Source organism: Cotesia typhae, unplaced genomic scaffold, assembly GCF_013202065.1.
Source record: "Cotesia typhae breed Kobodo isofemale line unplaced genomic scaffold, CoteBio_Ctyphae contig_11, whole genome shotgun sequence".
In the NCBI taxonomy this organism is placed as follows: domain Eukaryota; kingdom Metazoa; phylum Arthropoda; class Insecta; order Hymenoptera; family Braconidae; genus Cotesia; species Cotesia typhae.
This window is the reverse complement of record NW_027423711.1, coordinates 2,977,987-2,991,593: the sequence shown is the minus strand read 5'-3', so window position 1 is coordinate 2,991,593 and position 13,607 is coordinate 2,977,987. Positions and strand designations below refer to the sequence as shown.

At 24.9% G+C, this 13,607-nt stretch overlaps 6 protein-coding genes across 9 annotated transcripts; 3 read left to right on the top strand and 3 right to left on the bottom strand.

Moving 5' to 3' along the window:
* Window positions 1-100: 100 nt before the first annotated feature.
* LOC141524461 (CXXC motif containing zinc binding protein) lies at window positions 101-957 on the bottom strand. The gene has a single exon (XM_074238364.1). It carries the CDS (start codon window positions 705-707, stop codon window positions 225-227), a length of 483 nt encoding a protein of 160 aa, XP_074094465.1. The 5' UTR covers window positions 708-957; the 3' UTR covers window positions 101-224.
* Window positions 958-1,599: 642 nt separating this feature from the next.
* LOC141526464 (uncharacterized) lies at window positions 1,600-3,111 on the top strand. The gene is made up of 4 exons (XM_074241506.1): window positions 1,600-2,045; window positions 2,157-2,335; window positions 2,409-2,662; window positions 2,729-3,111. The coding sequence occupies exons 1-4, from the start codon at window positions 1,928-1,930 to the stop codon at window positions 2,952-2,954; spliced, it is 777 nt and encodes a 258-aa protein (XP_074097607.1). The 5' UTR covers window positions 1,600-1,927; the 3' UTR covers window positions 2,955-3,111.
* A 539-nt stretch (window positions 3,112-3,650) lies between these two features.
* On the top strand, window positions 3,651-4,303 carry Pet117 (cytochrome c oxidase assembly factor-like). Of its 2 annotated transcripts, XM_074260129.1 has the most exons (3): window positions 3,651-3,814; window positions 3,904-4,086; window positions 4,178-4,303. In XM_074260129.1, the coding sequence occupies exons 1-2, from the start codon at window positions 3,723-3,725 to the stop codon at window positions 4,046-4,048; spliced, it is 237 nt and encodes a 78-aa protein (XP_074116230.1). In that variant the 5' UTR covers window positions 3,651-3,722; the 3' UTR covers window positions 4,049-4,086; window positions 4,178-4,303. The 2 variants fall into 2 exon arrangements, with proteins under 2 accessions (XP_074116230.1, XP_074116222.1); XM_074260121.1 differs by lacking the exon at window positions 4,178-4,303 and having other exon boundaries at window positions 3,904-4,129.
* A 146-nt stretch (window positions 4,304-4,449) lies between these two features.
* Window positions 4,450-5,991, top strand: Lin-52 (DREAM core complex component lin-52). 3 transcript variants are annotated; one of them, XM_074260109.1, is made up of 4 exons: window positions 4,450-4,625; window positions 5,218-5,295; window positions 5,382-5,477; window positions 5,589-5,991. In XM_074260109.1, exons 1-4 carry the CDS (start codon window positions 4,592-4,594, stop codon window positions 5,726-5,728), a joined length of 348 nt encoding a protein of 115 aa, XP_074116210.1. In that variant the 5' UTR covers window positions 4,450-4,591; the 3' UTR covers window positions 5,729-5,991. The 3 variants fall into 3 exon arrangements, with proteins under 3 accessions (XP_074116210.1, XP_074116202.1, XP_074116192.1); XM_074260101.1 differs by having other exon boundaries at window positions 5,376-5,477; XM_074260091.1 differs by having other exon boundaries at window positions 5,364-5,477.
* A 97-nt stretch (window positions 5,992-6,088) lies between these two features.
* LOC141526072 (chymotrypsin-like protease CTRL-1) lies at window positions 6,089-8,772 on the bottom strand. The gene is made up of 7 exons (XM_074240830.1): window positions 8,521-8,772; window positions 8,154-8,301; window positions 7,879-8,090; window positions 7,486-7,594; window positions 7,225-7,406; window positions 6,891-7,156; window positions 6,089-6,614 (listed from the first exon to the last, which is right to left on the bottom strand). Exons 1-7 carry the CDS (start codon window positions 8,528-8,530, stop codon window positions 6,516-6,518), a joined length of 1,026 nt encoding a protein of 341 aa, XP_074096931.1. The 5' UTR covers window positions 8,531-8,772; the 3' UTR covers window positions 6,089-6,515.
* A 141-nt stretch (window positions 8,773-8,913) lies between these two features.
* Window positions 8,914-13,590, bottom strand: LOC141526064 (PI-PLC X domain-containing protein 1). Its single transcript, XM_074240817.1, is given in 7 exon segments — window positions 8,914-9,233; window positions 9,352-9,637; window positions 10,443-10,647; window positions 11,493-11,701; window positions 11,798-11,862; window positions 11,864-12,053; window positions 12,868-13,590. Coding segments are annotated over 7 exon segments (1,281 nt in total). The 5' UTR covers window positions 12,953-13,590; the 3' UTR covers window positions 8,914-8,992.
* Window positions 13,591-13,607: the final 17 nt, after the last annotated feature.

Genomic DNA, 13,607 nt, shown 5'->3' with positions numbered 1-13,607 from the left:
CACTTGACAATTTTTTAATATTCTTTAACAAAAAAAATTTGTTCTAAAAAATAATTTTAAAAAAATTGCATTTTTAATTTATTAAAATTTCTACAAGTCCATTTTTTTAATAATTTTTTTTTGCTATAATTTATTTGTTAAAGAAAATTAAAACAATTGTGAAGTGACAGCTAAATTTAATCTCATTAAATTAAACTGGAAGTGAATTGTATAAAAAAAATGAATTATTTAATTTTTTCAAATCTATGTTCAATGTCTTCGACACAAACTGGTTGCTTGATGATCTCACAGTACTCAGACCAGCTGCCTTCGTTCAAATCAACCTTCTCGAACTCCGTTCCATTGTCGATAGTCTTAACTACCCATTCTTCACCGGGTTTAAAATCAATGGGGTTCAATCCTCGACAGTCGAATACAGCGATGGTTTTGAATGTTCCTTCATCCTCAACAGTGTAGGCTTTCAATGAGTCTTCAATAATTGTGACGGTGTTAACGCGCTTACAGGATTTACATTTGCATACGAAATGATTAACAGTACCGTGATTATGATCAACAACCTCGTTTAATGATAAATAGTTCCACTTGTCTGATTCTTCTGAGCATCCGGAGCAAGAAAATTTTAAATACCACCGAAAGTTTTCATCTCTTGAATTTAACTCTTGAATGTTTTCTAGAGATGCTTTAAATTTTAATGCAATTTTTACCATTTTTGTTTGGTAAATTTTTTAATTTTAGTAAAAAATAAATTAGGCGGTAATTTATATCACTGTAATTTTTGCTTTGCGTTTTTTTTAATAAAGAGCGCAATTTAAAATTATTTTTATCAACTTCGTTTTAGGTTAGCGTTCGTTTTATTAAAAATGTGAAACACTTACTTTAGAATGTGTAGAAAATAAATTTCATCATGAAAAATTATTTTATAATAATTTTCACAGGTTGTTTTTTTTTTTTTTTTTTTTTTTATTTCTTTTGTAATAACTTGAAGAAAAGTTGAAAAATTACTCCGAAACTCTATTAAGATTTTACAGTACTATTATACAGCTGACATGTGTGTTTTGTATTTGTTTTTTATACGGACCGTCTCCGCTTACATACAAACTTAAGATAATAATAAAGTTAGCCGACGTTTTTAATTTTTTATTGTTTTTTAATAATTAAACTAAAACAAAAAAATATTTTTAAAAAATTGCATGTGTAATTTTTAAAATTTCCTACATGTGAAATTTTTTCTTTTATTTTTTTTGAATAATTTTTCAATAAAAAAAAAAATTCTAAAAATTTTTAAATGCCGGCTAACTTAATTTTCATGAACTCAAGTTATTTGTAAAATAAAGTTTTTGTAACTTAAAATAATTTGTGATAATGTACAAATATAGTAAAAAGTCAATTAATTTTAATTTTTTACTTACACAATTTGTCTCCAAGTATGAAACATAAGTAATAATTTAATACAGTGCAAAAAACAAAGTTTATGGCAAAAAAAAATTGACATTTAGAAATTTTAAAAAACTACAAATGCAATTTTTTTTTAAATAATTATTTGGAGCAAATTTATTTGTTAACAAAAATCAAAAATTTTTAAATCTCGGCTAACTTAATTTACATTACAGAATTTATGAAAATAATTTTTTTATATTTATTTCCTGTTTTATCGACAATCACTCTTGACGAGCGGTAATTTTTGAATACAGTAAAAAAGTGTCTAAAAAATTATAAAATATCTTCAACTAAAATACTAAGCGCCAAAATTTTTTGAACTATCTACATGCGCGCCACCAACTTTAAATTATTATTTTTTGTCTATAGTTTTTTTTTTTTTTTTTTTAATATTAGTATAAAAAATTCAATAAAGCACCTTAATCTATAAGCATCAAGATACTCAACCGTTCGATAATTAAAATCAATTGAAATTTAAAAAAATTTTATTATGTCCTTTATTAATCATATTATTTGCAATAAATGCTATTATAATAAGAGATCGAGCAACCGAGGTTTTTATTTAACACAATGCGGCCATATCTTTTGTCATCAATGCATAAATACAGGTAAATTTATGGGCTATGTTTATTTTCTTTAAAAAAAAAAAAAAGTCAAAACAATTCTCTAATTAAATTTCAAGTCTAGATAAATTTATAAATGTCTATTTTTTTTTTGAGGAATGAGTACATGTCAGTATTGCCAGACACCAGATGTTCAGACTGTGGAATTGACTGAACCACTACCATCAGCAATTGCTTATTTATTCACCCCACGTCATGAATTTTTGCAGAATATGGCTAGTGTTGCCAATTTTAAATTTAATCAGATGATGATAACGGACAAGCTTTTACAACAAGTAATAATAACGATAATTAAAAAAAATTATCATTGTCATATATATTTATTATTTTAATTTTTTTATAAATTAGGGCGAAAAATATAACGCATTAAAACGTTTGTACTGGGAGCAACGTAAAACAATTTTAAAAATTCAACAAATGAAACAAAAATTCACAACTTCTATCAATGAGTTATTAGCAACTCAACAAAATCATTATCAACTAGCTACTAACTCTACTGCGTCTGATGGTAGATATATTCAACCTGAAAATTTTTTCCGTCAAGAAAATCCTGTTCCAAATAATTTAGGTCATGTTAAGCAGAATCAACGTCTTAAATATCCGTACGTATTTTTTTACTTAAAATTTATTATGTTGTAGTAATTTAATTTAAAAAAAATTTTTTTAAGATTCGGCAGGAAAGTTGCATTTGTTAACCCAAGTAATCCTTACGACTCAGCTTCTCCACGTGATACTTATTCTCCATCAATGAATATGAACACTCCTAGAAGTATGAATCCACCTATAACACCAGAGACTGTTATTTACAGAGCTAATTACAGAAGATTACACAGGTCTGAGGGTGAATCAACCACCCCTTTCAGTAATACATCTTCAAACATCAACTTATTTTAATTTTCTTAGGCATAATTCGACCTAACTTTTCACTTGTTAGAATTTTTTCTTTATTTTATATAAATAATTAAAACTAATTATTAAGTAGCTTATATTCTATATCCATAAAAATACTAAGTTTACTTGAAAAAAATAGTCTTAATAATTATAGCTAAGTTTCAATACACAAAATTATTTTCCTATGTTAATAATTAATGAATTTACTTACTTTTCAATTATTTCCATTTTTTATGAATTATAAAATAGTTACATTTATTATTACATAAAATTCGATTATCCTGAAATTTATATTTTGTCTATCTGCATACTTTACTTTATTTTTTAATTATAAAAAAATTGCAAATCTCAAACAAACTAGCCCAGTGTCAATAACTGGGTCTTTTACTTTAAATATTTATGATATTAAAGTTAGCTGTCACTTGACTATTTTTTAATTTTATTTAACAAAAAAAATTGTTCCGAAAAATGATTTTTAAAAAATTGCATTTTTGATTTATCACAATTTCTAAATGTCCATTTTTTTTTTTTTTTTCATTTTTTTAATGCAGTAATTTTTTTATTAGAAAAATTATTAAATATTTGCTAAATTAATTTTCATTAAATGTTTAAATTTTGCGCGCGAAAGTATACAGAAATGCACATAACTGGCAACGGTCCATCATTAAACTAAATAAATAGAGAATGGGAAAAGAAATTTCTGAGTTATCCTAAAGCACTTGATAATGAAAAAATATTAAATAAATTTTAAGAAATTTAATATTATAAAAAATGTCATTCACATCAAGACTTGTTTTATTTAGTAGTTGTACATTGACTGTCGGTATAATTGGCTTTGTTCATTATAAGCAACAAGAAGACAGGTAAATAAAAATATTCATCTAATGTTTATGTTTTCTAGAGAGGTTACGTTGATTTTAATTGTTTTTTTTTCTTGTTTTTTGAATATTAGAGAACAACTTCATCTCGGTGTGGTTCGAGACATTGAACGTCAGGAACGTCGCAAGGCAGAAAATATTTATTTATTAGAACAACAAAGAGAACTTACTAAAAAACTTAAACGTGACGAAGCTTCGGAGCAAGTAAATGCTGGATAATTGTATTGTTTATCTGTGAATAATTTCAAAATCTTGTTGTAAGTTAAATGGTTGTTAAATAAAATTTTATGTATGGCATTATATCTTTTAAAATAATTTTTCAATAAAATAAATTACAAAAATTTTCAGATGTCAGCTGATTGAATTTTTATAATCGATAGCTCTTAACATCGACTCTTATTTTTCCACAAACAATACGTAGAAATGAAACATTAAAACTTTGAAGCCGCCGTCATTATTTACACTTTTAATTTTGCACCAATTTTTGATAATTATAAAATAATCATGAATATTAGTAAAGAATTTTAAACAATATTTTTTATTAGATTGATTTTTAAAAATCAAAACAGTAGGAGTTGTAAAATTAAATTAAACTTTTTGCCACCAGAGCGAGCTAGTGGACGATATCGAAATTGTAGTATCTCAAAACCGCGAAAACATCCGCGTCTATTTTAACCTAAATTCTTTATATAATAATTATGAAAGTTATTTTGTAAATTTAATAATTAATAATCCTCAAGTTAAATATTAAACATCGTTGAAATGTCTTCAAAAAATAAAAAAACTGATCAAACAGGTAAATAATAACATTGGGTAACTTTAATTTTTTAAAACAAATAATCACCTTTTTATTTCTTGAATTTCGTGTACTAAATATTGACAATTATTTGTGGGTTATATATATATATATATATATATATATATATATATATATATATATATATATATATATATATATATATATATATATATATATATATATATATATATATGTATATGATATATATATACATACTTTTATATACATATAAGTATTACCTTCCAAAATATATACATTTAGGAGTCTGTCTTATTTAAATAAAATTAATTACGCTATATTTAAATAATACTGAAGTTAGCCGTCAGCTGTAAATTTAAAAAAATTTTTTAACAAATCAATTACAATAAAAAAATGCTTCTAAAAATTTTTCACTTGTAATTTTTATTAATTTTCACATGTGAAATTTTTTAATTACATTTTTTTTGTAATAATTTAATTGCCAAAAAATTGTAAAAATATTTTTTACGTCTGTCAACTTCAGTGTCATATATTTAATTAATATTATTATTATTATTGTTGGCAAAGAATACTAATAATTTTGTTTTCATTTTGATAATTAAAAAAATAGATGTTACGTGTCTTGACGATAGTCTAATGAGTTTGGAAAAACTTGATCGAGCATCACCGGAGCTGTGGCCGGAACAAAGTGAGTTATTTTTCACGTTATTTTATTAATTTTCTTATTATGGTTATGAAAATTATATTTTCTACCAGCAATTGATCAAGTTCCAGGTGTTAATGAATTTATTGCTCAAAATTTATCACCAAGCGAGCAATCGTCATGGTCTGCTTCGGGAATTAGTACTGATGATATGGCTCAATTACATCGTAAGTTTTTATTATTCATCTCCATAAATTGATACGACAATTAAATAATAAAGAAATCTAGTAATTATTATTGCAAATATTTTTTTATAATTGTAATTTTAATTTCTCCAGAACTAGGCAGTTTACCGGTCACCAGCCTTATAGCAGAAGTTAAAAAACTCCATGACTTGGCTTATCAATTAGGCCTAGAAGAAGCCAAAGAAATGACACGTGGGAAATATTTAAATATATTTAAAAATAAAGAAAAATAATTTTAATTTTATTATAAAAAAATTATATGTATTTTTATAACTACGTAGATATTTAATTTTTTTTTTTTCACTTACGATTAGTTTTTAATAACTAAAAATTGTTCATTGAATTAATTATGTTTCATAGAGATGAAATTTATATTGCTTCTAAAAAAATTAATTTTAAGTATTATTATTATTATTTTTTTTTATTTTAAGAGTAAGAATTTTAAAGAATTTTTAGTAAATTCTATTAATTAAATTAAAAGGTTTTTATTAGAGGTAATCTTATAATTTAAGAAAAATAAAAATGGTGTTTTTAAATTATATGTTTTATTGATATTTCAAATTCGGATTAAACAAAATTGAATTTGTCGATGAACACTACAATGAAAATAATTGAAAAATTTTTATAAAATATAAAAAAAAAATTTTATCAATGAAAATCAAATTGATAATTATTTACAAGTCGGGTCAAACGTATTTTTGGCCATATTTAAGTGAAAAATTAACAAAAATTTATATTTCGATAGCTTTTTGTCTTTAAAAGTTGGAAAAAATTTTGGCTCATGTTTTTGGATAAAATTTCTACTTTTTTTTTTTTTTAAATGTACATAAAAAACGAACAATTAAGAAAAGAAAAGTTGAATGTCACAATTTTTTTTTTTAATTTGTTGAAATTATAGTAATCACCTTTTTGTTTTCACTCTTTATTTAAAAAAAAAAAAATTTCGTTCAAAAAAATGAAAATGAAAATGTCAGACCCCACTTGTAAATAATTACTATCAAATTGATCATTTGAAAAAATTCAAGAATTTTCGGTGATCCACATAGCATAATTTTGAACATTTATAAATACTGATGGCAGCTGTTGATTACATTGAGAACCATATGATAACATCCCAATCTGCACAAAAAACAAAAATAAATGTAATGAGACATTCCATAATTAATTTACCACTTTAAAAGGTTAATAGATAGAGTATTTTTAAATACTCATAAATTTTAAGAAATGCACCAATTGGACATTTTTCGTTTTTTTTTTTTTTTTTTTTTTTTTTTAAAGAATATTAAAGAGTAAAATTTGTAAAAATATTGATCAATTAAATAGTCGATAATAAATATTTTTACAGAAACGCGTCCAATTTATCTAGTATTAAAAATAAAATGTAAATATTTGTACCACCGAATAACCACTCGCATCACCAATTAGCAAAGGACTACCACTGAATCCTGAACAAGCATCTTGAAAACCTATTCCACATAACTCAACACTTAAGCCTTGAGATAAAAATTCATTGCAATCTTGAGTAGGCAGTATTTTAATTGGTAATACTTGTTGTTGAGTCGATTTTTTATAATGAGACAATTTTCCCCAGCCTACGAGTAATGCAGTACACCCTATTGGAATGTATTGGTGATCAGAGTAACAAATTGGCTGAGCTGTCACTAGAAGACAATTTAATTAAATCAATATTGAAATAAAATTTTTATTTTAATAAATTAAAATAACTTACGTGTAAAAGGAACAGAACTATTGAGACGTAAAAGAGCAATATTATGTTCAAAAGTTTTAGCGTCAAAATTTGGATGTTTTACAACATAAGAGATTTCATATGATTGCGTGCAATACGCACAGAATAATTGATTACAGTCTGGATTTGATGATGTATCAAACTCTCCAATTAAAACAGAATGTCTAAAGAGAATTTAATTATCAAATATAAGTGATTTGTTTGGTAGTATTATTTTTTAAAAATATTTTTATACTTAATTACAGCTTATATTCATCAGAACTAACTAAAGCACATGTTGCTGTAGTTAACACTGTTCGTTCATTTAAAATTGTTCCAGTACACGAATATTTTATACTTCCATCATTTAAATCTTTAAAAAAAAATTTTTAATCAAATTAGACTAAAAAAAATTTTTTTAAATAATATTTTATATTTATTTATTTTTTAGTTTATCAAGGAGTAGATTATAGCAGAAAATTTTGTCAACTTATAATAAATTGTCGACGTCGTATTTTGATGGCCTTTGAAGAAAACTTTTTTGATTTTTTATATTTGATCTGATTAGTTTTAAAATTGTTTGAAAAATATTATCTGCATTATTAAGAAGATAAGCAAAATTTTTTATTTAATGTAAGTAATTTATAAATTACTTACTGATAAATCCAACCCTAACAAGGAAAGGAAATGATCCTAACGTTGGAGTATTACTTCTTACAAAACTCTGTCCACAATTTCGCGAAGATTTAGAAGCTGATGAGTAACTAGGATCGTTATTATAATTCTGAATAGTATTGCTGGTATCTCGAGGAGAATTACAGCAAACTTTGGTAGTTTTCCCCACATATCCACAAACAGCTTGTCGGAATCTATTTGAAATATTTTAAATAAATTTAATAAAGTATAAAAAAATTATTTTTAGAATAACTTACCGATGAACTGGAAATGTTGCTTCACGCAATAAATTCACCATTTCAGAACAATAATCCAATGGAATACATATTTTATTTTCTGGACAAGCAAGTGTGTTGCTGTACTGATAATTTTGTGGATAAAAATTTCCTTGGTCACAATTTATAACTTTTAAGAGAATAAAATATTTAAGTACTTAATAAACATGTTTTTATTAAAGAGAAAATTTTTTTTTATGTTAGTAAGGAGCAATATTATATTAACTGAGTAATCTAATTAAATCTGAATAATCTAAGGTCTGAGTGTAAGTATTTCATTAGTTACACCTTGATACTAATGTACACGTTTTATGAATCTGAATTTATATATCAATAGATTTCTTTTTACCTTGAAACATTCAATTATATCCGCATCCGCCGGAAAACACGATCATCAGAATGCTATTTGAAATCGATACATCTCTGATGATAGATTATAGTAAAAATTATCAGATGACCATGAAAAAATATTAAATAGTACACATTATTTCATATATTTATTTTTTTATGGTCATCAGTCAGTTATAGATATGATATTAAAAAAAAAAAAAAAAATATATAAGTACATTCAAATATCTTACAATTAAGAAAAGTGCATGAAATTTAATAGAAGCATGAAATTAAAGGTAATTTTTCAAGTGCCATAAAAAAAAGGCAATCAATATTTTTACCATCGATTTTTTTGTAATTAGAACGACGAAAAAGGTAAAAAAAATTTTTTTTCACAAAATGAATGCCTGAATATTTGTAAAAGTATCTATTACAAATTATTAGCAATATTTTATAATATTTAATCATTATTGTATATACAAGTTATTGAATTAACAACCACTGGCACGCTTATCGTTCCACTTAATAGCAGTTTCAACAATTCCAGTAGCTTTTATAAAGTCAACCGCAACAATATTTGCAGTATGCTGCCATTTATCGCTGTACCACTCGGTGATATTAATATCAACATTTTCAGCCATTTTTCTAAGACCGCCTAATCGGTTAAATATTACATCCAAAGTTGTCGGTGTCAGTTGAGCCATTGCCGCTCTTGGTTGCGATAACCGATTACTGTAAAAATAAAATATTATTATTTATTCAATACAGATTTTTGCATAAGCTAAAAAATACTATTAGATAAGAATAGTAATAAATTATTATTAATTAATATTAATATCTTGTAACTTACAAATGATATGATTCATCAGCGGCTTGGGTTTCTATTTTATTCAAGTGCCTATAAAGAGCACTTACAGTTCTGACATTACCCCACTGTTGTTCGACTTGCGGCCAAACACTTGATCGTGAAGCGACGATATTTGAGTAATCGTAACTGATGATAAGTCTTTTACCTGTTGACCAAATATCCTCGAGGCTTGTTCCCCAAACATTGACTGGTCTGTCCAGGTAGTAGCCGTCAAATTGCTCTAGTAGATAATCTGTTAGTTGATAGTGAGCTGCCAATGATTTAAATCCTAAATATTAAATTAAATCAATTATATACGAGTTATTAGAAAAATTTCATTCAAAACGTGAAAAACGTTACTTTGTGCTTAAAAAGCTCAAATATTAACCAAAAAACACATTTTAATGTGCTTCAAATTCCAACTTAGGAAGTTCTAGGGTTGGCCTGCGCAATCTACCGATTTCCAGATTTTTATGATAAATTTTACTGACGATATCCTCGATTGAAAAAAAATTAATTAAAAAGTATTGGAAATAACGAAATTTTAATTCTTTTTAAAACTTTTGAATGTCTTCTCTTCTACACTGAGACAAAAAAATTTTTTTTTGAAACAAATAGGCATTGTTATGAAAAGAAATGAATTCATTAAAAGTTTTCAACAGTTTTATTTCTTAACTGATGAAATAAAAATTTTTTTCATAGCAACTTTCTTGTTAAAGTTTTTTTTTTATTTAGAAAATAACATTTTAAACAGACAAATCTAGAACACTTTTTTTTCAACAAGAGAGTTACTGTAAGAAAAATTTTATTTCTTTAGCTAAAAATGAAATGGTTGAAAATTTCCAACAAATTAATTTTTTGTCACAACAATGCCAATTTTTTCAAAAGAAATTATTTATCTCAGTGTAGAAAATTAATATTGTCAGTCGTTTTGAATTTTTTTCTAAACAGGAACCTGCTGTAATAAAATTTCATAAAAAAGCAGTATAAAATTATCAAAACTTAACAATTTTACATTTCAACCGATTACTTCTCACCCGAAATATAAATAATTTTATTGTTGTGTTATTAATAAAGTAAAGTTTGAAAATTACCGACTGGAAATTCTTGAATGTCGAAAATAACAATTTCATTAGTATTGTCCAAAAATAATTTAACATCTCTTATGACATCTCGAAGTGGTACGATGCGAATTGGTCCATGATTACCCCAAAAAATTTCATCTGAATTTGGATAACGGCCAACACGGATATCTAAATAACGTGCTCCGTAAATTAATTGAGCCAATACATCTTCATCCTAATAATCAAACAAAATTGATTCATCAATTTTGACCAAATAATTTATTTTGAAAGTTAAAATTTCGAGAAGAAATAAAAAAATATATTTATTTTTTAAGATTGTAAAATTTTGAGATTTAAATTTAATCTGACACGCAAAATGTTTAATTATTTGCGTATTTGACCTAATTTTCCATATAAATTAAAAAAGATTAAAAAGATTTATGATTCAAATATAAATATTATGTGATCGAGGAAACATTTTATTAATGTCCAATTAATTTGTGTTTATTTTAAATCAGTCATTGTTATTTGAGTCGTACAGCGATTCGAAACGAAGTTGATAATCTTATTGTGTCTACACTTTATTATAATAATAATTTCGAAGTTATACAATGACAAAAAAGAATTTAAATGTGTGTAACGTGTATAAGTTGGTGAATTGTGAATAATTAATTTAAAAAATATAAAATACAAAAGCCTTCTTCAATTTTTAGTAATAATTTTACTAAATTTTATTGTTCGGCGTTTTAAAACATCCAAAATAACTGTAGCTCGGGGCTATGGTTAAAAGCTTCATTAAAGTAGTGAATTATTATTTTTTTTTTGTTAAAAATTAAGTTAATTTTTTTTTTTAGTTTATCCAAAATAATTTAATTACATAAATTTAATTTTTAGGAAGAGGAAGTGCTTCTCTTCAAAAGATTATAAAATTATTTTCAAGAAGAAAATAAAAATGAGAACGTATTAATTATTGAAAAAATATTATTAAAATTATTTAAAAATTTTTAAAAAATATGAAATAATAATTTATCATCAATAAACAATTTAAAAATTTTTTTAGTGAGTTATAAATGAACTTACTTGAGTTATTGTATACTTATCAATGATCAACTCTGTTCTAAAATTTTGAAATTTATTATAAGCTGCGGAATCATGAGTCCCGGGAATAAAAACTTCACGCATTTTTAAATGCCCTAAAGTTTTTCTTCTTTTAACCATCCAATTTGGATGTGTTGATAAACAACTCGTCTTTTTTATTGTGTCATTTCGTACCCACGATACATAATACTCTAGATTAAAAAATAATATTTTATCATAATTAATTAATCAACTCAACTTTATGTATGCACGCATGTATAATTACAATTATTTATTGAACGACTTACTCAAACACTCGTCTCTAAATGATAATTGTAAGGTAGAAATAAAATCACTGCTCATTCCAGTTTTTGTAGCCGTGAATTGCGTCTGGTTTGAATGTGTAGATCACCTGAGCTTCTGTCGTATTTGGATTGCCTTTATATAGTTTAAATACATCACCATTTTTAAGATGCGAATTTTTCCAATAGATACTAATTTCTCGTATCATCTCCGATGACATCAGAGGTGATATTAGAATTGATAAATCACTGCTTTCAATTTCTAAAATATACAAAAAAATTTTTTCATTAATTTAATTCGATATTTAAGAAATAATATTTAAGAAAATACAGTGCAATTTAACATAATTAAGAAATGACCTTGTATCTTATGAACTATTGACATTTTTAAAAATATAAGCTCATCCCGATATCACACTCATCAAGACCTTTCATTTGAGTACCCACATCAATTTTTCATATATTTATATATATTATATATATGTATATATGAAAAATATATCAAAATGCATGTGGGTATTCAAATGAAAGCTCTTGATGAGTGTAACATCGGGATGAGTTTATATCTTTAAAAATGACAATAGTTGAAAAAGTATCAACCGGAAAATCCTTTAATCATTTTTACAAGTACAATATTTACGAATGGACATCCAAAAAAGAAATTCTTAAATCAATAACTTAATTTTGAAAAATTTTATCATCTTGAAGAAAATAAAAAAAAATTTTTAAGTCAGATTTAATTTAATCGAAAATACTTTCTCAAATAAAGAATTTTTTTACTTAATCTCAGTTTATCAAACTCTTGATTAATTGTAAATTAATCTAATTTTTATATTTTTCTATTAATTAATTTTTTTATCAGTTAACTATCCTCTTGTTTCAACCCAAAATTAAAATTTTGTTTTTCTTAATTGTAATAAAAAAAAATTCTTATTATAGTTAATATTATTCAAAAATGTTCAAAATTATTAATTACTTTTACTACTTTCTTCTCCAGTATGAATTACATTATTAAAAGTTCTATTTTTTCAATTTTTAACAATAAAAACTTGAAAAAATAACAGCAAAGGACTTACCATTGTTTTCATGACAAATGTCCTCGAGTTCTGCTTTAGAAAAACGGATAAAGAAGATAAAAAACAGTACATTAACACACAACATCTTGCGTAAACTTTTACGACAAAAACTCAAACACTTTCAGATAAACAAAATACAATTTTAGTAATTATAATTAAAAATGAAAACAACATGTAAACACCCGTGTAACATAATCTTGGTTTACGTAAAACTGTAAACTGAAATCTAAGAATCAACAAAGAAGTAAGAGTATAAAATTAAAAACATTACTATGAATTATTTACGTCACCAATGACTGTTTCTCTTTATACTTCCTGTAAACGTCCGGTGATCGCAAATGACCTCGATTGCCGTACAATACTTTTACGTTTTTTATTGTTAAATTGCTCAGTATTTAGTATTTAGTGGAGAACGGACCAATGTTTGAAGTAATTACATCTAACAGCAACAAACAACACTTTTAAATATCATCGTTAATGATCGCTCAGTGCGCAAATGTGATATAACATGTGCCCAGCGTATGCACGTGGGGTTTAAAATTCACAAGTGCAAATGAACAAAAGTAAACTTCACAGCAAATAATTCTTATCGCGTGTATTTGCTGATCTAAGGATAATTTTCTTCACATCACTTTGTTTCGTGACATGCCAGCCATTATGACGCTTAAAATAAGCGGAGGCGATTTATATATGAATTACTCATCACTTAATATTATTATATTTATTTCTTCAATGAATTT

Excerpts from the sequence above, each read along its gene's own strand:
- LOC141524461 (XM_074238364.1), bottom strand. The coding sequence starts at position 707 with ATGGTAAAAATTGCATTAAAATTTAAAGCATCTCTAGAAAACATTCAA.
- LOC141526464 (XM_074241506.1), top strand. The coding sequence starts at position 1,928 with ATGTCCTTTATTAATCATATTATTTGCAATAAATGCTATTATAATAAG. Across the intron at positions 2,046-2,156 it reads TCATCAATGCATAAATACAG|GAATGAGTACATGTCAGTAT; the intron begins GTAAATTTATGG and ends TTTTTTTTTGAG. Across the intron at positions 2,663-2,728 it reads AATCAACGTCTTAAATATCC|ATTCGGCAGGAAAGTTGCAT; the intron begins GTACGTATTTTT and ends AATTTTTTTAAG.
- Pet117 (XM_074260129.1), top strand. The coding sequence starts at position 3,723 with ATGTCATTCACATCAAGACTTGTTTTATTTAGTAGTTGTACATTGACT. Across the intron at positions 3,815-3,903 it reads TATAAGCAACAAGAAGACAG|AGAACAACTTCATCTCGGTG; the intron begins GTAAATAAAAAT and ends TTTGAATATTAG.
- Lin-52 (XM_074260091.1), top strand. The coding sequence starts at position 4,592 with ATGTCTTCAAAAAATAAAAAAACTGATCAAACAG. Across the intron at positions 4,626-5,217 it reads TAAAAAAACTGATCAAACAG|ATGTTACGTGTCTTGACGAT; the intron begins GTAAATAATAAC and ends TTAAAAAAATAG. Across the intron at positions 5,478-5,588 it reads TGATATGGCTCAATTACATC|AACTAGGCAGTTTACCGGTC; the intron begins GTAAGTTTTTAT and ends TAATTTCTCCAG.
- LOC141526072 (XM_074240830.1), bottom strand. Across the intron at positions 8,091-8,153 it reads GCAACATTTCCAGTTCATCG|ATTCCGACAAGCTGTTTGTG; the intron begins GTAAGTTATTCT and ends TATTTCAAATAG. Across the intron at positions 7,157-7,224 it reads TAGTTCTGTTCCTTTTACAC|TGACAGCTCAGCCAATTTGT; the intron begins GTAAGTTATTTT and ends ATTGTCTTCTAG.